The 26,570-nt window shown below is 46.5% G+C and overlaps 1 protein-coding gene across 1 annotated transcript in view; it reads right to left on the bottom strand.

Moving 5' to 3' along the window:
• Myrip (myosin VIIA and Rab interacting protein) overlaps positions 1–26,570 on the bottom strand; it is a 133,985-nt gene that overhangs the window by 5,240 nt on the left and 102,175 nt on the right. The window contains exons 10-12 of the mRNA XM_032911163.1: positions 20,702–20,941; positions 8,364–8,558; positions 1,611–1,772 (exon numbers count right to left, since the gene is read on the bottom strand). Coding sequence (XP_032767054.1) covers positions 1,611–1,772; positions 8,364–8,558; positions 20,702–20,941 — 597 coding nt within the window. The remainder of the gene's footprint in view (positions 1–1,610; positions 1,773–8,363; positions 8,559–20,701; positions 20,942–26,570) is intronic.

Raw genomic sequence — 26,570 nt, 5'->3', positions numbered from 1 at the left:
TACTTTTAAGTTTCTAGTTTTACAGCTCTGGAGTATGTCAACAGCCCTATTAGAGTAGGCACAGGGGCAAATCGAAGGCCTGGAGCATTGTGGGAAAGCTAGTCCAGAGCCATGTAGGTCTGAGTAAAGTCTATTAGGGCTAGGATAAGGTTTTGGTTTGTTTTGAAAAGGAACTGAAGCCTTGGTCCTCAGGGAAGTGATGCCGAGGTAATAAAAACGTCAAAAAGCGAGACCCACATTGGTGTTACAGTGGCATGGTGGATATGTGAGTAACCAACTACTTCCTGAGTGGATTTAAGGATGGAACTCATGCCTGGTTCTGTAGACCTGGCCAAACGCCCGTGGCTGCAGAGGTCACAAGCTCCAGGAAAGAGCCCGTCATTATTTTGCTAAGTGGACACAGCTTCAAACTGTCTTCTGAATACTCATCTTTTTATACCCGTAGCTTAATGCAGCTTCCATTTGCCATCAAAGAGTTAAGGGTGGTTGTGAGCCACCTGATGTGGGTGCCAGGCTTGGAGCCTAGGCCCTCCGCAAGGGTAGGATGTGCTCTCCACTGCTGAGTCATCTCTCCAGCTCAGACTCCATTTTTGTTAAGTGTCAGGAGTCATTCCTTCAGGCTAGACAACTGTGGCCTGGCCCTCGTGTAGCTTTGGGTCCCAGGTAAAAAAAACAGCAGGAAGCAACCCACAGAATGAAAGAGGTTGCCTTGGGATGGGTGGGAGGGGACCAGCATAAAGCATGAATGTGTGTGCATATGTGTGTGTACAAGTTTGTAAACACACACACACACACACACACACACACACACACATGCACGTGTGCTGTGGGTGCCAGGGGCTGACATTCCAATTCTTTCCACCTGGTATTTTCAGAGAGTATCTCTCACTGAACCTAGAGCTCATGGATCTGAAGAGCCTGGCTGGTCTGTGAACCTAGAGCTCATGGATCTGAGTAGCCTGGCTGGCCTGTGAACCTAGAACTCATGGATCTGAGTAGCCTGGCTGGTTTGTGAACCCCAGGGGTTCTTGAACCTCTGCCTCTCCAGCACTGGGGTTACAGGTGCATGTCACCTTGGCCAGCTTTCTATATGGGTGCTGGGATCTGAACTGGGGCCCTCAGGTTTGTGGCAAGCACTTTACTGGTTGAACCATTTCCTCAGCCCTCAGGATACTTCTTAAAGGAAGCCCAAAGGCAGATGCCATAGATCTAAGATCTGGTATGGAAGGGAGATGTCTATTTTAGGAGGGGTTTGTGGGCTGAAGAGATGGATCACTGGCCAAGAGCACTGGTTGCTCTTCAGAGGACCTGAGTTTTGACTCCAGCATCCACATAGTGGTTCATAGCCATCCAGAATTTCAGTTCCAGGGGATCTAACGATTTTTCCCGACCACAAATGCCGATGGTGCATATACAAACATTCAAGAAAAACACACATAAAAAAAAAAAAAAGAAAGAAAGAAAAGGTTTGATCGAGTCCTTTGCTATAGAAGGCCAGCTCTATGCAAGCCCACTGGAGATGACCGTCCTTGGTAGGCACCATGACTTTGAAATGGATCTGTGAAGTGGGAGCTTCCTATTGCAACCTGAGCAGAGAGGAGGGGGCTCACCTGGAGCTCTGCGTGGTGCACCTGGGCTGCAGCTGCAGCCACCTGGTCCTCCAGATCTGCCAGCTCTGTCTCACCCGTGCTGCTGTGGATGCAGCGGGCAGCGTCTTCCAGCTCACTCAGCTGACCCTCCAGCCCGTACACTGTGCCTGCTGCCAGGTACACCTGCAGAGAACGCACAGCTCTGAGCCCAGTGGACTGGGGTTGGCCAGGTTCTTTAAAGCGACACCAGAAAACTGGGCTTAACACGAGGGGAGACCTGGGAGCCCCCACTTATCAACATGTGAGCAGGAAGCCTTTGACATCTCTCCTCTCCTCCAAGCACTGAGATATTCATGATGGGGTTGTTTTGGAATAGTTTACACGAAACGACCCTGTTTAAGCACAGCAATAGACAGACATCACCGGGTACATTGGAAGTGGTGGTGACGGTGAGGTGCCTGCCATTAGCCATTTTTATAAAGCAATGGGAGACAGATCTGAGCCCTGAGTACAGAAGGATGCTCATATTTTTACTTGTGTTTTCTGAAAGTGTTTTCCTGGCACTGTGGGGAGGGGACACAGATGTTTGCCACTGAGCACAGCTGAGTAAGAACCTCCCACCAAAGTGACGGGGCTTGAAGGGCCAGAGGAGGGAGGAGTGGTGACATGCTTATCGACCCAGGAACTAAGGCAGGAGATTCATATGACTTATCATTTAAAATCTCATTTATTTGTATGTGTTAGGTATGTGCACATGCGTGTGCCACAGTGTGTGTGCACGCATGTGCACACATGTGTATATGTGTGTGTAGGTCAGAGAATGGCTTGCAGGAGTCGATTTTCTCCTCACACCATGTGGTTCCTAGGGAATTGAACTCATATTGTCAGGCTTGGTGGCAAGCATTTTCACCCACTGAATCATCTTGCTGGCCCAGGACTTAACTCTTTGAATGTTCAGGTGACTCTAAAGATAGATACTGTCATAACCACTGTGCTAATGACCAGAATGTTTTATATCCCAGGAAAGCCCAGAGTCACCCTGAGTCTCACAACTGGGATGAGGTAGAGCCTTGACATGAGTGGAGGAGAGCCGGTGCAGGTCCTATACTTCTACATCCCTACCCTGAGGTGCTGTGAGCCTCAATTTCTATCAGACTGTTATCAAGTTTCACAATTCAGCACTCGGATCCAGACATACACTGTTGTACACTGGTGGATAGCATTTTAATCCTGGCTCAACATAAAGGAAGTCAGCGTTGCCCCTCCATAAAATGTTACTCTAATCTGCTAAAAAGCAGCCTGCTGAAAGCTGCCTGGGATTGCTTGCTTAGCAAAAGTGAGTACTGGGTGGAAACAATGGTTACTTTGTAATGCCTGCGTCTTGTCCAAACTGGTGCTGATGCCTGCCTCCTAGTTCAGTGAGACTCTCAGAGAGGCTGAGAGATGGGGACCAGTGTTCATTAAGGAAGGGCTCTGTAGTTGAAGTCCCAGGACAATGAGCTCTGCATAGATCTCTTTACTGCAAGATTCTAAGAAGTGTGTGTGTGTGTGTGTGTGTGTGTGTGTGTGTGTGTGTGTGTACACATGTGTACATGTCTGTATACGTGGGGAGGTCAGAGAACAATCTTGCTGTTTCCCAGTCTCTGTGCATCTTGACTGTTGAGTCAGTGACTCTCATTGGATAGGCTAAAGACGGAATTCAGGCCCTCAAGTTTGCAAGGCATGTACTTACCATGGACGGGCTAGACTCCATTTTAAGACTGGAGGCCATGCTGCTATAAGGTCAAAATAAGTTCATTCCTGTTTTCTATAAAACTTACTTGGCCAGTTCTTGACCCATTTTCTGGAGTTTGACATGTCCCACACCCACTATTCTGACTATACTCTGACCCTCTGACCATCTCCCCATAAGATGTTCTGCCAAATACATGTGAGATGTTCAGCCATCTTCCCACATAACCCCAAGTCCCCAAATCCTTGGAAAGTCCCTAGCCTTGCAGTTTCAGTACTTTAAAAACTCCACTGCTCCTGGGTTCTGGGCTGACCTCTCAAGTTTAGGGAGGCAGATTTTGGACCAGATATATTTTGCACATATAACGCCTGCTATAAATTTGGTTGATTTGGGTGGTGGTCTCTACTCTCATTCAGTGGGATTAACATTTATCCTACTGAACTATACCCCAGCCCCTCTACCACCCCAGCCACACTACCACCCCAGCCACACTACCACCCCAGCCACACTACCACCCCAGCCATACTGCCACCCAATCCCTATGGGGTCTAGGAGTCTCTCAGGCACGGATCTCAATTTTTACAGAAAGAACAAACGATCCAGACAGGGTGGTCCCTTTAGCATCTTGTTAGATGCACTGTCCATAAAATGTGCTGTAGAGGCCCAACAGACAGTAGTGTTTTCTCCCATGCTCACAAAGGGCAGAGAGCTACTTAAGTGACCATGGCTGCTGCCATGAGTTTTGGGGCCACCTCCTTTCTGGAGCTTTGGGGCAGCAACAGAATCTTGGGAAGGACAGATGTCCTCTGTTCCATCCTGTGGATGGGCATTTCCAATGTGCCTATGGCCCCTGGTTGTAAAGAACACAGGCAGCAAGAACTGAAGCTAAAAGAAAATTGGTGTGTGTGTGTGTGTGTGTGTGTGTGAGAGAGAGAGAGAGAGAGAGAGAGAGAGAGAGGAGAGAGAAAGAGAGAGAGAGGGGGAGAGAGAGAGAGAGAGAGAGAGAGAATGTGAGTATGCAGTAAGAGTATGAGTGTGTGAGAGAGTGTGTACCAGAATGTGTGTGAGTGTGTGAGTATTGTGTATATGAGAAAGGATGTGTGTGTGTGTGAGTATTGTGTGTGAATGTATGTGTGAATGTGAGTATGAGTGTGTGTGTAATCATAGGTTAGTACAAGTTGACATTGAGAGCAAAATAGATGAGAGAGGTCCTCAGATGGGCACAGGAGGGGACAGGGCTGACTCCTCCCTTAGTCATCTCTTCTCTCGCTCCTCTGAGTAAATCCTGAGGTGGCTCATCCTCTTGTTCACATTCTGTGCTACCTGCTCTCTGCTGATCCTTTTGGGTCCTTCTCTATCCTTCACTGCCCTGATGTCTCCTGTTTACCTGACTTCCTGTGTTGACTAGTGTGTATTTTTTTTAAGATTTATTTATTTTTATCTTATGTGTATACATGTTTTGCCTGCATACATCTAAGTGCACTATGTATATGCGGTACCTTTGGAGGACAGAAGAGGGAGTCAGATTCCTTGGAACTGGGGTTACAGGAAGTTGTGAATTGTCACATGGGTGCTGGGAATAGAACTCGGGTCCCCTGGAAGAACAACCAGCGCTTTTAACTGCTGAGTTGTCTATCCAGGCACCGATGGTTGGTTTTAATTGTCAACTTGATACAATCTAGAGTGACTCGGGAAGGGAGTCTCAGTGAGGGGTTGTCTAGATCAGGTTGGTTTGTAGGGATTATCTTGATTAGTAAGAAGACCTGCCCACTGTGGGTGGCACAACTCCCTAGGCAGACTGTACAAGAGAGAGTGAGCTGAGCACCAGCATGGGTACATTCATTCACTGCTCTTGGCTATGGATGAAATGTGACAGGCTACTTCAAATTCCTGCACCATGAGTTCCCCACAGTGGTGGACAGTAACCTGCAATTGAGTGGAATGAGCCCTTTCTCCCTCAAGTTACCCTTGTCGGGGTAGGTTATCACACCGACAGGAAGTGAAATGAAGACACCAATTTTTATGACTTTCATGACCATGCTTCCCTGGCTAATAGGACAGGCTAGCTCAAGGTTAAAGGCGAGAAAGCATCGGAGTTGTGTTAGAAGCCCACTGACTGTAGCTAGCTTCCACTGGCAGGGCACTCTCCCAGGCTTCAGCTTCCTTAGCTCTGGTCATGCCACTTAGGTATGGAACAGCCTTCTCTGTCCTATTCTTCCAACCCTCCGGTAGTTCTTAACTTTGCCCACACCTTAGTTAATAGTTTCCTTACAAATCTCTCCCCTCCCAACTAGACCCCAGCAGACACTGGTCTCTTCTCAGAGACGATCTGAAATCTGTTTTCCGCCCAAGGAACTGAACTCTCACTGTGTGCAGCTGGAGAGGGTGAGAGGAATCCAGAGTGTGCTAGACATTAGGGGAGACAGTAGCTGATCTTACAGAGCAGATGCAAGGGGGACTGTGGACCTCTGATTCCTGGGCTCGCCTCTAACCAAGTGAATAAGCCATTGATGAAACGGTTTCTTTGTTCTGTGTGGTGTAGCCCCCACAGCCCCAGAAGCATTTCCAAGGGTGAGTACTCAAAATAGAATGTTCTCGTTTATCTGAGAGTCCTGGCTCCCAGCAACCATATTGAGAAGGAAAGAGAAGATGGTAAGGTTTGGTCCCCAGCACAAAGGCAACCGGGGGCTGGGGGGAGATCAAGGATGAAATGCACTTTTTACAGTGCAGACCAACAAAAGCCATGATTTAATTAAGGCAGCTGCAGCCAGGGGCTGCTTTCAGAGCCAGCCCTGCCTTTTCCTATGGCTCAGCTACATTCCACCCAGGGCACAGCAGGGTAAGCCCGGCTGCCCAGGGCTCTGTGATCTGCTGGATTAGAAAGCTGAGGTGAAAAAAAGAATTCTTCCCACTCTTACTCAACACTTTACAGAATTCAAATGCACATGGCGAAAGAGGGGGAGGGGAAGAGAGGCAGGCATTCCTAGGCATCACTCTGGAGAACAGGACAGGGCTAGAGCGGAGGGCAGGGCACAAAAAGGGGGTAATAGGCTGCAGACCCAGCCACACAAAAAAACACCACACCATCACCCTATGCTGTGGAGATGCACACAAGGCCTCAGCTCCAATATGGTTTTGGCAGATGGGTGTGTGCTAAATACAGTGAGAGAAAACTGACCGTCGTCAGTGTATCTGTGAGTGTGCATACGTGTGTGTGTGTGTGTGTGTGTGTGTGTGTGTGTGTGTGTGTGTGTGTGTGATCCGGAGGTGTTACTCTTCAGGTGTCATCTGACATGCATTTTGGGACAGGGTCTCTGACCTGGAACTGACCCAGTGAGACTTATTAACCAGAACCAGGTCCCTGCTTCCCCAGCCCTGGATGACAAGTCCATTCTGCCACGTCTGGCTTTTCTATGTGAATTCTGGGTTTGGAACTCAGGCCTCTATGGTTGCACGGTAAGCACTTTACCCATCAGCTATCCCCCAGCCTGGAGAACTAAGGTCCTTTTATCAGTTACCCTCATCCCAGCAGTGGAAGGGCTCTACGGCTCTTCACTGGCTCAATTTTGTTTTTCACACACTCCCCTCAACAAAGGCTCCGGTTGCCTAAACTTTAGTGTGGGCAGAACCATCATCTCCTGGGCTCACCCATGGAGCTTTTAGATCAAGTATTATCTAGTATAATCTTGCCCAGTCGCTCTGGCCAGAGCCCCATCCCCAAGAGAGGACCAACCACATCTCATTAGGTTTCTGACCTCACTTGTCTCCAAATGGTGGCTGTGTCACCCTGACCTGCCTTCAGCAGGAATCTGGTTAGGTTTGCTTGTCCTGGCCCCTTAAGGTCGGTTGGGCAATCTTCTATCTCCTCACCTGCTCTCTGCTTGGCCATCAACTCCAGATCACCCGGGATGTCAGAGGCCAAGTACACGGGGATCTTCCCTAGTACAAGACCCCACTGATAAGGTCTCTATGCTTACCCATCACGACAGTCCTGAAGAAAGTTTGACACACTCCACTCAACATTCTTTTATCTTTGTCTGTCTGTCTGTCCATCCATCTGCCCCTACCCCCTCTCTGTGTATGTGCGAGTGTGTGTGCCCAGGCACAGACACATGCGTTTTACATGTGAATGCACATGCAAGTGTAAGCCCAAGGTGGGCATCGGGAGCTATCCCTCCACGGTTCTTCTACCTTATTCACTGAGGCAGAGTCTCTCGGCCAAAGCCAGAACTAGTCAAGACTACTAGTTCGAGTAGCCAGCTCACTCTGGGGACCTCCGTCTCTGCTTCTGAATTACAGGCTGGAGTTATGTACATGCCACTGCATCTACCTGGCATTGATTGTGGGTTTCTGGGGATCTAAGCTTTAGTCCTCACACTTGTGTGGCGAGCCCTTTAGCCACTGATCCAGCTCTCCATCCCCTGATGTTTTCTTTAGCAACCTCCCTATCCCTAAAGCCTCACGAGGCACTAATTCCCTACATTGCAGGACATTCAACCCGCAGGCAATAGGACTGAAGTATTTCTGGCTGTAGAGAAGCCCAGTTTCAAGATGCAACTTTCATCTGCAAGGTCTCTGAGGCACCGGGATGAAGCAACTTTGAGATCAGAGTCCTGCTTTCCCTCTTCCCTTCCTCACACCACCCCTGTACCATCTTCCTCGAGGGACAGGAAGTGGCCTGGCCACTGTCTGTAACTAGACAAAGCTGGAGTCTCAGCAGGTCTCCTAACTCCTCATACAGAAAGCCACCTCTGGGGCCACTGTGTGGATGAAGTTTCACAGCTAGGGAATTGATGACAGAAAAGCACAGATAACTTCCTCTGGGCTTTGCTCCCCCACCCCATATCTTTCTCAATAGTTGCTCAATTAACTCTTGATTTCATCCTTGCTTCCAGGAGCCCTGCTGTAGCCCTTTCCCGAGAAGGCACCAGTACGCTGGTGGTGGTGATAGTGTTTGTCCTTGCATGATTTGGGATCAGCAATAATGGTCTCTCTCCTTCACAAACGCTCACTCTGGACTGGGTATATTCACACCCTCTTACGTTTTCTTCCAAGGAAGTCAGCTGCTTGTCCAGGCTCCTTTGGTCTGTTCCAAGAGGAAACATCCCATTGTCTCTGTCAGTGGAGACTGGGGGGATCTCCCAGGGCCCTGCAGACTCTGCGATCAACTCCTCAGTAGCATTGATGACCTTCAGGACTTCTGTGGAGATGTTGCAGAGAGAAACAGCAGAACACTTCTGTTTGGCCCAATAACAGAAGGGGACAGAAGACAAGAACAGCACATTAACAAGGACAAGGAAATCCTACAATATCCTGGCACCCATCATGAGGTCAGCTCTGTGATAACACACATATGCATGCACACAAACACTCACAGATAGACACACACACATACACACACATGTACACACACTTACACCACATGCATATGTACACATACTCACACAACACTCATACATACTACACATACACCATACACACACATTCATATACACTCATATACACACACTCCACATACACACCACACATTCCACATATACTCACACACTCATTCATTCACATCACACACATATCACATACCACATACACCACACAAACTTATTCACTTACACACACATACCACACACACACACACACACACACACACACACACCACACTACATACATAACCACATTCCACACACACTCACTCCACACACATATTTCATACACATACACCACACACACTACAAACACGTATGCCACACACACTCTCACATACAGACTCACACATACCACACACATGCCATACATACAAAACAACACACATGTATCACACATTCCACATACACTCACACACATACCACACACACTTACTCTCATATGTACACCATACACACACTCACATATCACAACACACAGTATACACACACATACACACCTGCAGAAACAGTGGGATATAAAAGAAATCTACATGGGGAGCTGAAGAGATAGCTTAGTGGTTAAGAGTGTTGACTGCTCTTACAGAGGACCCAGGTTCAATGTCCAGCAATCACATAGTGGCTCACATCCATTTATAAAGTTTCAACTCTCTTCTGAAAACGTTCATACACATTAAATAAAAATGAATCTTATCGGTTGGGGATTTAGCTCAGTGGTAGAGCGCTTGCCTAGCAAGCACAAGGCCCTGGGTTCGGTCCCCAGCTCCGAAAAAAGAAAAAAAAAAAAGAATCTTATCACAGACACACACATACACACACACAGCAGCAGAGAAGGGCTAGTGTGACTTGGCTTCAGTTTGGTGACCCAACGAGTGACTCCAGGTCACAGGGATGGAGGGAGGAAACAGAGCTTGAGGGTGTTTTGTGTTTATTATCAGTTACTTTTTTTCCTAGATGATATTGGTCCTGAGGGTGGCTTTCTGTATGAGGAATCAGGAGACCTGGTGAGACTCTAGCTTTGTCTCTGATGGGACCTCAGTCAAGGCTGCTGCTCCTCAGTTCTAGAACTTACTCTGTCATACACACATGAGGGTACTGGCAACAAACTCTTCTGAGGCTTGGCAGGCACTGTGTGCGAGCTCACATTGATCTCAAGCTAGCCTCCTTTGTTTTCCTCTCTAAACAGGAAGTAACATATGCTAGCCTCCCTTGCAGCTAGGACTAGCCTCCCTTGCAGCTAAGGCTGTTTCTGTGACAGACTGCTGAGCCGGAAGAGTAAGCCAACTTCTTTCTGTAAAAGCTTTTTTCTGTTTATTTTCACATGTATGTTTAAGGTGTGTGTGTCTGTGGGTGCACATGTGTTTACAGGTGTGCAGAGCCCCAGAGCTGACACCGGAAATCTTTCTTCATCACTTGCTTCCCACCTTATGCAGGGTCTTCCAGTCAAACCCTGAGCTTCCTGACAGCACTAATCTCACTACTTCACTTGCTCTGGAGATGGCTTGTCTTCAGGTTCTGGAAGCTGTCCTTGGGCATGCACACAGGTTCTGGGGACTCAAATGGCAGTCAAATCCCAGTCATCACGATTGCTGATCCTATGACAAGAGTTTTAACCACTGAGCAGTCCTCCAGCCCCATGGCTTGCTTCTTGGAGAGGCTTCTACCTCTGTCTCATTAGAGGAAGCTTCAGGCAACACCTCTTCAACAAAGATCGTAGGGTTCAGAGTGAAGGGGTGAGGCTGAGAACAAAAAGGAACGATCTTTCCCCTCGAGGCCCAACTTGGCCCCACCCTTACAGCCTGTCACAGACACTCTGTCCTGGCCCTTGAGGGTAGGCAATCTGAGGTGGGTTTCCTCTGTGGAGGGAAAAGACTCACGTTTCACTTGCCAAGTCAAGGGTTCAAGTGTCTGGACCATTCCAAAAGGAAAATGACCTCCATCCTACCAAAACCAACAGTAATAAGAATAGAAGTTTCAATCTTATATAGAATTATATGTTATTCATATGTTGCAGGAGATGGTCCCTGTTAAATGCTGAAGTTTGACAGAGTACCTGCTGTGTTCATCGAATCTGATACATTTGTTAGTGATTTGGAAGATTATTTTAATACACTGTAGGACTTTTCCTCTCAATAGACCATGTATGTTTTGATTTCTGTTTTGTAGACATAAATTGTAGAAAATAAACTCACTGAAAACTTTTACATTCTTAAACTACAAAAAGAAAAAAAAAAAAGGCCCCGAAGTTTTCTGCTGTTTGAAATCTCTCGGTTAATGCCCATTGGGAAGTACAAACGGGAATCTGTGTATAATTTCTCTGTACAATTTCTCTGTGGATCACCTAGAAGTGGCCAGTTTACTTGGGCCTGGGGTAGGGGTGGGAAAGTTGAGCTAACAGGACTTAATGGACTGTCCTTAGTAAGAGAAGCAGGATGCCCTGGTCACTCACTGGCTCAGCCAGAGCTACCAGGGGACTTCCACAGCTAACTCTGCTCCTTGTGTGAACAGCCTGACCTTGCCGCCAAGATGACCCTCCAAAAGTTTAGTATGAAGTTATCATTAGCACTGCATAGGGAGGGCTATTGATGGGGAGATGTAGACATTCAGAGGGGGCTGGCAGGGAACCCTATTTTCAGCAGAAATAAAAAGCTAAAGACCTCTTTAGTTTCTGCTGTACAGGACTCTGGAACAATGGGCTGCATGAAACAACACAGCAGGATTTGAGAGCCCAGAGAGAGCTTCCTGAAGGTTACCTACATTCAACCAGGCATTAATTATAAGATGGATCAAATGTGACCATCATAGCGACAGACATGGAAGAGGCAAACATATGCAGGTGGTCACCTGATGAACTAAAGCACCAGGCCAATGCACACACATGGCGGAGAGAGGGAGAGAGGGAGAGAGGGAGAGAGAGGGGAGAGAGAGAGGGGAGAGAGAGAGAGAGAGAGAGAGAGAGAGAGAGAGAGAGAGCGCCCCCAGTATCCTCAGAAGAAATGCACTTCCATTTTTTGGCACTTTCGTTTTTCTCTAATAGGAAAAAGGGACTTGGTTTCCACGAGACAGAATTTAGAACAGTCTAGTAATCCTGTCCATCCTGCAGCTTTCATCTAACATGCCTGATGTTTCCATCCCATCTTGAAAGATGAAGGTACAGAGGAGGGGTACGAGCCTAGAAATCTTGGTCCCCAAGGCCTGTGCCCTTCCCACCACCCACCATTCCTGCATCCACGTGTAGAGGTCCCTGGGCCCAGTCAGTGTTTGCAGAAAGTGATGCTCACATAAAGCCTCAGGGGCAGGGATGGAGGGGCAGGAATGGAGAGGGGGCTCACCACTCAGCAGCTAGGAATACCTGCTGCCGAGGTCCAGCATCCAATCAGTGGTTCATAACTGCCTGCAACACCAGTTCTATGCAATCCAACACCCTTTTCTGGCCTCCTGGGTACCAGACACATATGTGGTGCACGTACATACATGGGGCCACTCACACAGACACATAAAAATTAACTTATTAAAACTCTGAGGGGCAAACAGGTCAGTGAGCGAAATGTGAATGGAAGAAGGTGAGAGAGGGATCTGCCTGTCACTCCATAGCTACCATCAACAAATCTTCATGTTAGCTTGTTGCCAAAGCCCGGGCGAGGCCAAGCCAGCTGAGACACAACCCCACTGAGAGCTACCCAGGGATGCACTCCTGATCTGAGCCCACCAGGACGGGGTGACACACACCACAGTGAGAAAGAATACACACCATCGCGGAACCCAGACCCATGGTCTGCCCATCGCGTTCTGTCCCAAACTACAGATGCTTCCAATTAGCGGCAGAGAAACAAGCAAGGAGACTGGTCCCCAAATGCCTGAATTTCACGGATTTGTCTCCTTTTTGAAGGTAAGAAAAGACACTCCATATGTCCCCACACGAAGAACTGACAGAAATCTGTGAGGAAAATAGTCCAAGTTGTTTCAGTTCTCGTGAACATAAGGCCCTCGGTGGCACCTCCAAAACCCACCAAATACGCTCTCCAACAGACTCACGCCTCTGAAGAGTGACTTCGGGAAAGACGGGAGTGCAGAGCTGTGTGAAGAAGTTGGGGCATGATCTTAATAAATTAGCATGTGTAATAAGCAGATACAACACACATGTCAGAGATCAGAGGAGAGATGACCTCTAGGAAGGACTGAGGGATGCCTGCATGTGTGCCTCTGTGTGTGTGTGTGTGTGTGTGTTCAGGTGCCCGTGGAACCCACAAGAAGGCATCAGATCCCCTGCAGTTTGAATTACGGGCACTAGTGAGCCACCAAATGTGTGCTGGGAAGCAAACTCAGGCCCTTCCAAGAGCAGTGCACATCAATCTCAACCCCTGGGCCATCCCTCCAGCTCCCAGTGGTTTTTTTTTTTTTTTTTTTTTTTTTTTGTACAGGATCTCTTGCTGCCCTGAAATCGACAGGTAGGCTATGCTGTCTGGCCAGTGAGCCTCAGAGATCTGCTTGTGCCTGCTTCCCCAGAGGTGAGATGAGAAGGTTGTGTCTCCATGTCTTCTCTGTGCTCCCTGGGTAGGGTCCTGTGTTGCTTGATTTACGATACCCCTTGAGGGCACACCAGGACATGGCTGAGTGATGGAGGAGGCCAATGCCAGGGCTGCTAGCTTTGACCCAGCTATCCCCAGCAGGTACAGAGCAGGCAGGAATTTCTTCCCTGGCACAGGAGGTGACTGTTGATCTGTTTTGTTTGTGTGTGATGGCTGTTCTCAGTTACCGGTGATTGACATTGATTGCTAAGATTTCTGCATCACTCACAGTAGCCAGACTACCACCAAGGTCTATGCAGAAGGACAGGGATACTAAAAATATCACCCTCTGTATTCACTGGGTAAGGAGCTGGCCGGGCAGCCTGGGTGACCTTGCTACTTTTCAACCCATCTCTTCCTGGGTATCTTTGCTCTGCTCACCCCTGGCTTAGTTCAACCCACTTGGCTAGAGGTTCCCAGATGTCCATCACCCATCCTAATGACTTCCTGTCTAAGCATCCTCATCTCAACTCAACAGCTTCCTCAAGGAAACATACCAACGTGTGCCTCCGTATCAGAGATCTCCCCCAACAGAAGGGAGAAGTCCATTGACCAGGAAGCAGTTCTCTTTACCCACCACAGCTCCTAGATCAGCCCACTGATTATTTGCTGAACCAATGCACACAAGTTGGGATTGAACCCCCAACTTTGCACCCCCAACTCCTCATAGGAGAAGTTGGCCATCTCCATTTTGTGGCTGCTTCCACCTGCTGCTGGGGCCTGCAAAGTGAGTTGCCCATTCACTCTTTATCATAGTTTATGAGTGTGTTCTCCTCTGTGTCCCCTCTACCCTTCCTAAACAAGCAAGGGAAGCATGGTTCAGATATCAATCACCAAAATCAAACAAACAACACATTACAGGCTCTTAGTTCAATGTGATGGCTCGCAGGTAAAGGGACTTGTTAAACCTGGTGACTCGAATTGTTTCCTTGGGACCCACACAGTGGAAAGACAGAACTGACTCCTGCAAGTTCATCTCCATATGTGTGCCATGGCATGTGTGCAGACACATACACACACATACTCTCACACATACTCACATACATATATACACACACTCATACACTTACATATACACACACTCATACACTCACATACACACACTCACATATGCACATACATACATACACATATTCAATACACATATATACATATACATACAAACACACACTCACACACATACATATATACACATGCTCACATACTCATACATATACTATATATAATATACATACATACACATATACATATGTACACTCATACACACACATATACACACATATTCAATACATATATACTTACACACTCACATACACACTCACTCACATACATATATACATACATACACACTCACATATGCACATACATACAAACATACAGACACACAAACATACATACACATATACATATATACACTCATATACTACATATATAATATATATACACACACTCACATACATACACACACTCACATACACACACATACATATGCACTTATACAATACATTCACATACTCAATTATATATTCATACATATACATTCTCACTTTTAAACACACATACTAACACACACATACTATATATAATATATACATACACACATACATATACACTTGTACAATACACTCACATACTCTCATATATACATGCATACACATTCTCTCTTTCACACATACAAACACACACACACACACACACACACACACACACACACTGCATGTTAAAATGCCCCACAGCATCCTCTTCCCAGCTAGGGGTGGGGAATGGGCAGGAATCATGAAATAAAATGAGTTATATTTAATAAAGCTTACTTCTGGATTCTTCCTAACATCCTGTGTCAACCTCTCATGAACTCAGTTACTGTGGCTTTAAAGCACATAAATGCTGTCTCACTAAGCAGATCCCTTTCAGTCCTTCCTTAATTTTTCTAAACATTTCTACACTATTTCTGACTTTGTTCCATCAGATGATTTTAATGTTGGGAATCTTTTGGGGATGTTGACATCTGGTTTGAGTTCCTGTTCTGAATTATATTCAACTTCTAACCTAATTTGGGAAGAAGTCATCTCTACGCTGCCTCTCCTTCCAGCACATGGCCCCCATTTCTTGGAGATCAGCAGTTTTCTTGCTAAGTTTTAACTTCCCACTTTTTCCTTGTTCGTATTATGATTGGAATTGGCCCCCTTCCCACCCCTCCATCCCCCTGATCCTGTCTGAGAGTCATATATAATTTTTAGCTCACAGAAAATTCATGGGGTCATTAGACAGTCCTGAAATGGGGCTCTATGTGAGTCCCCAAGCCACCTGGGCCTGCCTGGTAGTTACATAAAGGGTGTAGGGTGGCTTGTGAACACTCTCTCCTTTGGACAGGAAGATTGCCATCTGTATTATTCTGAGTTCAGAGTTGCCATGTTCTTTCTTTTCTGTGTACTTCACGGGAAGGTCTGCTCCTCCCCAAGAGCTCAGTACTGCCCCGGAGACCTTCCTATTTCTCCAAGATGTTTCTCCCCCACCCCACCCCCACTTCCCAGCCAGTAACTCTTTCTACAAGCTTCATTCCTTTGCTCTCTCAGTGTCAGAAGACAAGACAGTAAAGCTCTGTGGGGATAGAGCTCTTATAAAAATAAAACACAACTACTTGTGATAACCAACAAAGACGCTCTAAATAAAAATGGTCCAGGATAACCGATATACAAAATGGTCTCTAGTGCCAGTGTTTATTAACTTGGGTGTTCAAGAAGAAGCATTGTAAATGGTGTTTCTATCAAGACATGAGGGATGATATTAATGTCCATGGTAACTTGTGTCATGACGTATCTAGAAGAATAGAATTCTGAAACCAGGGGGATCCAGAAGGCAGCTGCTCTAACGTGGGCACAGTAGGGCAGGTGTGGAGATTTGGCTACTGAAATATTGTAACCAGACTCAGGCCAGTCCCTGGCTCTTCATATCCCTTTCCAGGAGTGTGACATCTGAGAGGTAAGTTAGCCACTAGACCAGGACGTTCTCCTACAAGCTCTGGCTGGGATGATCCCGACCTAGAGCTGGAAAAGCCAGTGTTTGTTTCTACTCTCTGAGGACCAGAATTTGGAAGGCTGACTATTGGGTCTAAGGGACAAGGGCAGCCACCTGAAGAAGGAACATGACCCCCTTGGCACAACTAATTACCTCAAGGTTTTAGGACAGACTTACAAGACCGGCTCTATAAGATCACTCTTCAGCAGTTTCCCAGTGGTCCACTTACATCCGGCCAAAGTGAACCATTCAAGCTAGCAGAGGGGTGAGTCTGCCTATGCCAGAGTCTGACTCTAAACAAGGAAAAAAAATCCATGCTTCCAAAGGGGTTCTGCTACTGTTGGGCAGGATCCAGAAAACCCACATTCTAGAGAAAAAAAATGCCATTAAAGTCATCAAACTGGCTCTAGTCCTCCTATGTACCTGCATGTTGGCTCCCAGGAAGCAGGGACAAATCTCTCTCTCTCTCTCTCTCTCTCTCTCTCTCTCTCTCTCTCTCTCTCTCTCCCCTCTGTCTCTCTCTCCCCCTCTCTGTCTCTCTCTTTCTCTCTGTCTGTCTGTCTGTCTGTCTCTCTCTTTCTCTCTCTCTCTCCCCCTCTCTGTCTCTCTCTCCCCCCTCTGTCTCTGCCTGTCTGTCTGTCTGTCTGTCTGTCTGTCTGTCTCTCTCTCTCTCTCTCTCTCTCTCTCTCTCTCTCTCTTTCTCTCTCGAATAAACTGGTAGTGGCTGGATCATGGGAGATTGTCCCAGCTACTCTGACCTTAAAGATGGAAACTTGGGCTCAGTCTCCCCCCACTGACATTCCGCACAATTCGAAGGGCACCAGCTGTGGACACAGATCTGCGTCTGTATGCCGCGAGGCATCGAACTCCCTGTACTCAGCACCAGCAGATGGACAGTATTTTGTGAAGTTGATTTTTCTGGAGCTTGTTACAGGGCGTATGCTAATTAACATTTGCTGGGCTCCTGCTGTGCTCGAAGCTTACACTGCATAATTCAAGCCTCACGGTTCTGAAAGGCTGTATGATTATCCCTGTTTTACAATCGAGGGCAAGATGTGTTTATCCAATCAACAATAAAAACCTAGGGATCGAGTCAGAAATAAGTCAGACAGACTGACAGACCGACAGACAGACTGACAGGCTTGTAGGCACACTGAGAACAAGCATGCCGTGAGAGGGAAGAGGGAAAGGACTAGAGGGTCCAGGAAGGGCCAGGAGCCATCCATAAGGAGACCAGTGTGGGTGTGAAGGCAAGAAAAGACAATGGGTGCTTGTAAGCAGCAGTAAAAGTTAAGATGTCAGTCGGAGTCCAGAGTTCGAAAAACAAGGAAACAAAACAAACACTCAAAGCCTAAAACCCACTTCTGTACGGTGCATCTCTCTGCTTGATAATATTCAGCCCGTAATTCTGTATTTCTGCTTCCTAGTCGTCTTGTCTGCTTTGGCGGGGGTTGGGGGGAATTCATTACTCTTTGTTGTTTGTTTTTTAGACATTGATTTTTAGTTCTTTCTTTTTTTTTTTTCGGAGCTGGGGACCGAACCCAGGGCCTTGCGCTTCCTAGGCAAGCGCTCTACCACTGAGCTAAATCCCCAACCCTTAGACATTGATTTTTATTTATTTATTTATTTATTTATTTATTTATTTATTTATTTATTTATTTTTACTTATGAAGAATGATACCTGGTTGAGTCTTTATGAACTTGTGGTAAACTGGGGGAGAGACTTGAACTCTGAGGAACCGACATCACTTTGGAGTCTAAGTAAGGCTAAGCATGAGTGCGTGCGGAAGGGCCTTGCTGCTTCCCCGGTGACTCTTCCTTTCCTGCACATTGTTCCTGGTGCATCCAGCAGACAGGTAGGTGTGCTTAGAGGGGGTGATCCCCTCTGGCTGGTGAAGGTGGTGGCATAGATCTTATCCCAGCATGCCTTGCTGCTGGTCCAGCATGAGTGTTTCTAAGAGATTGGGACTACTAAGGTAGCAAAGCCAACAGGCTGTGGAGCTGATGTTAGACAGACGTCACATGACAGTCTCCACTTCCCCCGGGGCCTGTGTTGACCGCTGTTAGTCAGACATCGCGTGTCATCATAGTGGACTTTTCTCCCCTGTAGCACTGGTTCTGCCGGATCAGCTGCCTAGCAGAGTGTGGAAGCTCCTACACACATACACACACACACACACACACACACACACACACACTGGTCAGCAGGAACCATGGTGTGACCTGGGAATGGGGAAAAGACCTGAGAAGCAAGTCTCTATTAGAGCCACCTCTCAAAGGTGAGACACGACCTTTAGTGAATGCATCACAATTAACAAGAACATCAGGCGCTGGAGGACAAAGTCCTGTTGGAGCCAATGAAGAGGTGGCCTGTTACAAAGAGGGTAGCTAATGATTTGCTGTCAAGGTTTGTAATGCACCCTCAGCTCTTACACTAGCTGCAGGCCTGATAACCCAGACTCAGTTTCCCCATCTGAATAATCTGCAAGTATATCAAAGGGTTATTTTAATGAGCTTGTCTGTCATCTATCTATCTATCTATCTATCTATCTATCTATCTATCTATCTATCATCTATCACCCATCAACTTATTGTCCATAGGTCTATCATCTATCAATACACCACTATTATTAATCTGTAGAAGGCTTGGGGTCTTTGTGCTCACAGCTAAGCACCAGGGGAACCAGGAATGTTAGGCAGGCAATGCCGTCTCCTCAACAGAAGAAATGTCTAAGCTGTTTTCCGCCTGGAAGGCTGGGAGTGGATGGAGTTAACTGCTTGGTGAGCTGTGCTATCTGTAGGACAAAGCTGCTCGAATCCCCCAGACGATTATGCTTATCCCAGACTCCTCTTCCCTGGCCTTAAACTTGAGCATTGTTTCTCAGTCTGGAACCCATCCTTATATGAGATGTCACATGTACTTTACAGGCACTCAGGCAACCTCTGTGTCACCTGGAGGGCCAGGCCATGCCTGACTCACCTGTTTGTCTCAGTCGTTCTAGAGTCTTATCTTGAGCATGGTTTCTTAGCTAACAGAACCCATCTTTATGGAAGAGACCATATGTACTCTGTGAAGAGTTTCAGTGTAAACATGTCTTGTGTACATACAGAATCGAGTTCATCACTATCAGGAAATGTTTTTACAAAATTATGTTGTGCTGAAATTTGTCTAAAATAAAGTGCTTGGGGTCAGACTCTAGCAGCTTGAACCAGCACCAGCGACTGGGTTGGGCTGAACCAGATTTCTTTCTTGCCTCATGTAAATCTTACTCTATTGGGCATGGGGTTTGCAGAGGCCTCCCACAATTGTCTGTCTGTCTGTGTCTGTCAATCCATTTATCTGCCTGCCAATCAATATATACTCTACCAGTTTATCATTAATCTATCTATAGTCTATCAGTTTATCATCTATCTATCTATCTATCTATCTATCTATCTATCTATCCCATACCAATCTATCTCATGCCTATCATCTATCAATCTATCATCTATCATCTACTATGTATTTGTTTATCATGTATCTATATACCTACCATCTATCTCTCCATTGTCTATTATCTCTCATTTGTCTACCATCAAACTATCCATCATCCACCCACCCACCTATTGCCATCTCTATATCTATCTACAACATGTCCGAGAGACACTCAACCTGTCCCTCTCTTCCTTTCGTTGGTGGCAGATAGGCGTACACAGCATAAACATGTCTTGAGAAGTTATGGAGGGAAAGCCAGCATAGCGGGCAGGCAGAGGCAGGGAGGGGAGGCTTCTGTGGCCCCTCTCTGCTAGGGGTTGGTGTGTCTTTCATGCCGTTCAAACCCTGTACCTAGGACCTCAAGGGTTTGCTTGTAAGGGAAGAGCCTGGAAGGGAAGGAAGGAGTGTGGGGCTACAGATCCAGCGTTTTGTAATTCCGAGAGCAGGCCTGACCTGTTTGAAACACTGGGATCCCTGTAAAGTTGGTTTGAAAGAGAATCTCAGGCTGAAATAAACAGACTGAAAGTGGCTCGGCTGAAGGGACCGATGGCCACTTGCAACACGAAGCTTCTGTGCACCAAAGCCTTTCCACTGCTTTCAGGAGCGGTTAGGTGCACCATTCCAAACCACAGGAGAAAGGAGAGGAGTAGGAGAACAACGTGGGAAACGGAGAAGGTCGGGGAATGGAAGACTCAGAGACGAGGGACCACAGGAGACATGATGGGACAACGTCCAAGGACAGTGGGGTCCCTTCCTTGATTGTCCGCGGAAATGACTGAGAAAGTTCCCCCAAGTACTTGGGCTGAGCATTGAGGGGGAGTCTTCCTGAGGCCCAGGGCGTGTCTGCACCCCCCACCCCCATTCACACACACTGCAGCTGCACTGCATCTTTTGGTCCTTACCTTCTTCAGCTCCTCCTGGACACCCTGGTTGTTCTCCTCAGAAGAGAGACTCCCCTTCTGATTCTTCGGTTCGGTCTTGGACTCGGACTCCTGGTCCTCCCCAGAAGAAGTCTCCTTTTCGCTCATTTTCATGGCTAACTCGTACAGTCTGTTTCTCAGCTTCTCCTCTGCAGAGTCTGTGCTGGACCGGGAATTCTGAGCCTCATTGCTGATGTCAGTCTCTGACACGTTGTCTGACACCTGTAGGGAGCCAGAACCAGAAAAGAACCTTTCTCTCTGGAATAAAGGAATCTCGATGCTGAGTGGGCTCAGCTGTGCCCAGCAGCCCCTAAGGAAGGAAGCCCAGGGTAACAGCAAGTCCACTTTACCTTGGCTGTCTTAAATGCATTTAACACTTGGCTATAGAGCTTAGGTAGATGAACCTCAGGCTTTGAATAGCATTTGAATTGTGTTTTTGCGTATGTGGGTGGGTGGTAGATGAGCCAGAGAGACCAGACCTTGGCTAATGCTCCACAGTGTCTTAGTCACTGTTTTACTGCTGTGAAGAGACACCATGACCTCAGCAACTCTCACAAAGAATGCATTTAAGTGGGGGCTTTCTTATAGTTTTAGAGGCTTAATCTATGTATCATCATGGCAGGAAGACGGCAGCATGCAGGAAGGTGCTGGAAAAGTAGCTGAGAACTACATCCTGATTCACAGGGAGGGGGGAGAGAGAGAGATAGAGAGAATGAATGAGACTGAGTAGGCTTTTGTGACCGTAAAGTCCACCCCCAGTGACATACTTCCTGCAACAAGGTTGCACTGGTTTCAACAAGGCCACACCTCCTAATCCTTCTAATCCTTTTAAACAGTGCCACTCCCTGGCAACTAAGCATTCAAATATATTAGCGCACAAGGCCATTGTTATTCAAACTATCACACTTAGTCACAAAGTCCACTTTGTTTGCTTGCCTTCGAGACAAGATCTCTCACTTACCTGGAGCCCCACATGCCTGAATACTTTACTTCCTTCCCTGAGACTAAGGCTTCTGCTCTGAGATTTGGAATTCCCAGCCTGTGTACCTCTGCCCTGGGTCGGCTCTGACTGCCTCCCTGGATCCACTTCTTACTTGTGTGGAACTCATTAGGTAGGCAAGCCTCAGGAATCTGTCTGTTTCTCCAGCAAGCACCAGGATTCCAGGCATGTACCACCATACCCGGCATCTATCTATCTATCTATCTATCTATCTATCTATCTATCTATCTATCTATGGATCCTGGGGTTAAGCTCATATCCTTGCACTGCAAGAGAAGCAGTTTACCTGCTGACTCATCTCCCCAGCTCCAAATTCATTCTCCTTCATCCTCAGATCTCTTGTGTTCTCACACGTTCAGCCATCAGCCCGGGCAAACCTGTTCAGCCCTCCCACCAGCAGCTTGCTAACAGAGGAGACCAAAACCTCTCTCATGGATCCACGGTGCCTTTAGGTGCAGTGTGAATGGTAGGTAAGGAAGCCATGCCAGGATCCTACACACCCCATAGAGACAGAGAAAGCATCCTGTGGAAGCAGTGCTTGAGCTGAGACTTCGAGAGTTGCAGTCACCCGGCTCAAAAGAAAAAAGGCAAGATCAGTGTTCCAAAACTAACGGGTCCTTGTGCATGTGTAAGTCAGACTGTGTGATACCCTAATAATTACAGCCCCTATTAGTTAATAACCTCCTGATCCCATTTTATTTGGTGATTACATGCTAAGCTCCTTCTACGGATGTGACTCTTTTAGGTCGGGGAACCCCAGGAGGCTGTGGTGATTGTTAGGTTCTCAAAAGGATCCACCATTATTACTCCACTTTCTGGCTGAGACCAAGCCCAGTATCAAAATGACTCATGGCACAAAAAGGTTTAAGAAGAGGGCGATCCAGTGGGGAACTGTACTTTGTACAATGTTCTCTGTCATCCTCTTGTCCTGAAAAGTAAGTATGGAAAATCTTATACCTGCTTTATCAGGTATCCGGTCATATCTGCTTCACCAGGACCCCCATTCACCCATTTTCTGCACTATTCCATCTCATCTTTCTCTTCTTATTAGTAGATTTTATTTTCTTATGTTTCTATGAACAATATAGTAAATAAAGGAACATCCATCAGTTATTAAATACACAAAGATTAGTAGCTGTCCTATGGCAAGGGCTTTTTTTAAATTTATGTATGTATGTGTGTATGTATGTGTGCATATATGTATGCATGTATGTGTATATGTATGTGTGTATGCATGTGTGTGTATGTATGCATGCATGGTTGTATGTGTATGTATATATGTGTGTATGTATATATGCATGTATGTGTATATGTATATATGTATGTTTTGTGTGTATGTGTAGGCATGTGGACATGCTTCAGCCCAGATAGAGAGATCAGAGGACCCCTGTGGCAGTCAGTTTCCTCCTTGGACATGTAGGGCATGGGGATCCAACTCAGGTCATCAGGCTTGGTGGCAAGCCCCTTTATCTGCTGAGCCATCATGTAGGACCAATGTTCTTAACACATTTTTATAGAATAATTAGAACTTAGAATGCTGGTTGGAACCAAATTTACCCCCAAGAAGACATCTTTACTAATAAATCTAACCAAAAATAAACCATTGCGGGATGCTAAAACAGCAGCCATCTGTAACCCTCAAGTTCCCATTACTGCAAATGCACCAGCCAGCTCCCATGTTAAAGTGGTGTTTGGCTGACAGCCCTCACAACCTTGCCAAATCTTTTTCCAAGATTGTGTAGGCAGACCCACAAAAGGATGGCACTCTGCTCCGAAAGAGCAACAGAAATCAGCTTGCTGCCAGGAAAAGGAGGAGAATTTTCCATTAAAAAACGAACTGGTAGATCAGCCAGTCTCTGGTCTCTTCTCTGCAGTACTCTGTAAATGTCAGAGAAGTGGACACCACAAAACAAAATAAACAGTGACCTAACAAGGGTAACGCGTAGCTGAGTCTTGTACTTTGCCATCTGAGAATAAGCCCTACTTTCAATTCCCCAACATGCTACATGAATTATGTGCCTAAGTGTGTGTCTGTGTGTGGGTATAGGCATGTGAGTGCAGTGCCTGTGGGGGCCAGAAGAGGGCATCAGGCTCAGTGGAGCTGGGGTTATAGGCAGTTGTGAGCTGATAATGTGGGGACTGGGGACTGAATTTGTCTTGTGCAAGAGCAGTAAGGACTCAACTGCTAAGCCTTCTCTCCAGGCCTGTGTCAAACCATTCTTAGAAACTGATGCTGAAGTCAGCAAGTTAGAATACAAATGGAATTCAGTTGTTACAGACAGGAGTCGTGATCTAGAAAATCATATGTAACAAATGTTAAGCCAACACAAAATTAAGAAATATATCAATGTGATTAACAACATCAATAGATTTTAGAAGAAAAACTGGCCAGGCATGGAGGCTTGCACTTAGAATCACAGCCCTTGGGAGCCTGAAGCTGAGAGACTGTTGTACGTTAAGGTCAGCCTGGGCCACTTAGTGAGTTCTGGGCAATCTGGGCTCCATAGTGAGAAGACCCTGTCTTATGAAACCAAATCAAACCCAAACCCTATTCCTGATTTGCATCATGTGGGGCCAGGAAAGGCTTCTTAGTTTGGCTAAGAGCCGCTGAACAGGAAGCAAGCAGCAGACCTGACTGTGAACCACTGGAGCTGGTCACCAAGGAAGAAAGGTCCCCCTGCTGTGATTTCACAGGGAGTACAGGCTTTTGCCCTTGCAAGAAGACAGGAGAAAGGAATGACTGTGAAGTTGGAAGGGAAAAGACCAAGGGTTGCTGGGCTGAGCCAGTGGTTTGCAATTCCAGCTACTCTGACAGTTAATTCAAGGCCAGCTGGGCAACTTAAAGAGATTCTGTTTCCAAAGCAAAGATGCGGTGGAGGAGGAGGAGGAGGAGGAGGAGGGAGACTAGAAGAGGAGGGGGTTAGCTTTGTGGCAGAGCACTTGCTAGTACACAGGAGTTCGTTATTTGTAGATAATTAGAATAGCTAAGAACGCCACATGAAAGACTAGCAGAATTAACAAAAGATCCATTAGAGCGCTAAGTTATACAGTATAAACAAAGCCAGTGCCCCTTTGAGAGGCGCTGATCGGAACATGTGAGAAACTCTCACTTACAGGATCATTAAAATGTAAATTAAAAATTACTTAACAGGAAAAGCATGAGGGGGTTTGAACAAAAATCTAAAGCCTTTACAAGTGCTGGACAGTCCTGGATGGAAAAGCTTGGTTTTACAAAGCCATAAATTATTCCCAAGTATATGCATACATTCAGCACAACCCAATACAACTTGTGTGTTTTTGCAAACTGAACAGATTTTAAGAGAGCAATTATATGAGTAAAGGTTTGGAAGATGCCAAGAGAGTTTTAGAAAATGATGTATCAACCAAAGTAACAAGGGTGGGGAGGGGAGGAGTGGGGGAGGTGAGGGAAGAAGAGATAAAGGAGGTGAGGGGAGAAGGATGAAGGAGGGGAGAAGGGATGGCAGGAAGGGTAGAAGGGGTGGGGGAGGGAAGGTTCACCAGACAGCAACATGCACTGTATTTATAATGAAAACAGTAAGAGCTGTCACAGGGAGTGAACAAAGAACATGGCAACAAAGTAAACTTCATGTGTAAAGAAGGCATGACCAGCAGCTGATACATTGTAGATGACTTAGGAATGATTTAGAGTCAAATAAGGGGGTGTGTGTGTGGCGTTTACTTCACGCCCAGACAAGCAAAGTCAATGTGGGTCTCGATGGAAAATACAAACTCGCAAAGCATCATGAAAAAACCTAAGCTTGAGAAGTAATGTCATTGAATAATCAAATGATAAAGCAGACAATTAGCAGGGTCTCATGTAGCCCAGGCTAGCCTAGAACTCAACTCACTATGTAGCTGAGGATGACATCCCACACTTGAGCCTCCTGCCTTTACTTACCAAGTGCTGGCATTGCCTGGCTTCTGTGGTGCTGGGAATCGAGCCCTGTTCCTTAAGCACGCCAGGCAAACACTCTGCCAACTGAAGTCTGTACCAAACCCCACCTAACCATTGCTAATAAGAAAGACGTTTTTATGTAAAATGTACTGAAGCCAGGCTTGGTGGCATATGCCTTTAATCTCAGCGTTTGGGAGGCAAGGCAGGAGGAAATCTGTGAGTTTGAAGCCAGCCTGGTCTAACACAGTGAGTTCCAGGCCAGGCAAGGCTCAAAACTAAAATATAGGATAAATAGCAGAGAGAGGGGACAGGTAAAACATAGCATACTTTTCATGGGAGAAAAAAAATGGGAACAGTTTTACAACGAGGGAAGAAACAATCTCAGTGACAACCACACAAATGTTAACTAGAAAAGTTTTGCTTTTTGTTTTTTGTTTTTCCCCCCTCACATGGAATTGGCATGAATTGAACGAAACAGGCTGCCAATGACGATCGTTGACAAGCGCAAAATGCACACATACGCTGTCGCAGCTATGTAAATAGCTACGAGGCCTGAGAGCCTAATTTGACAGCCCTTTAAAGTCTGCACAGCGACACTCTGTGGGCCTGTCTACAGCCTGGAAGCACAGACACTTTACGCATCCGTCGCTTTGGGACAAGGATGAGTCAGGCACCCGAGCAGGTCCACTGGAGTGCGTCAGTCTGTGAATGGCAGGGGGCCTTGACACAAAGACAGCAGTTGGGGACTGCAGAGGTGTGCAGGGATGAAGAGCACTTTCTGCTCTTGAAGAGGACATGAATCTGGTTCTCAACAACGGTGTCTGGCTACTGTGCTCACATGTACAAACCCATACATACATACATACACATACACACACACACACACACACACACACACCTAATTAAATAAGATAATTAAGAAAATAATCTTTCCA

This window comes from Rattus rattus, chromosome 8 (assembly GCF_011064425.1).
Source record: "Rattus rattus isolate New Zealand chromosome 8, Rrattus_CSIRO_v1, whole genome shotgun sequence".
Lineage (NCBI taxonomy): Eukaryota > Metazoa > Chordata > Mammalia > Rodentia > Muridae > Rattus > Rattus rattus.
The sequence above is the reverse complement of the archived record's forward strand: the minus strand, read 5'-3'. Positions and strand labels throughout refer to the sequence as shown.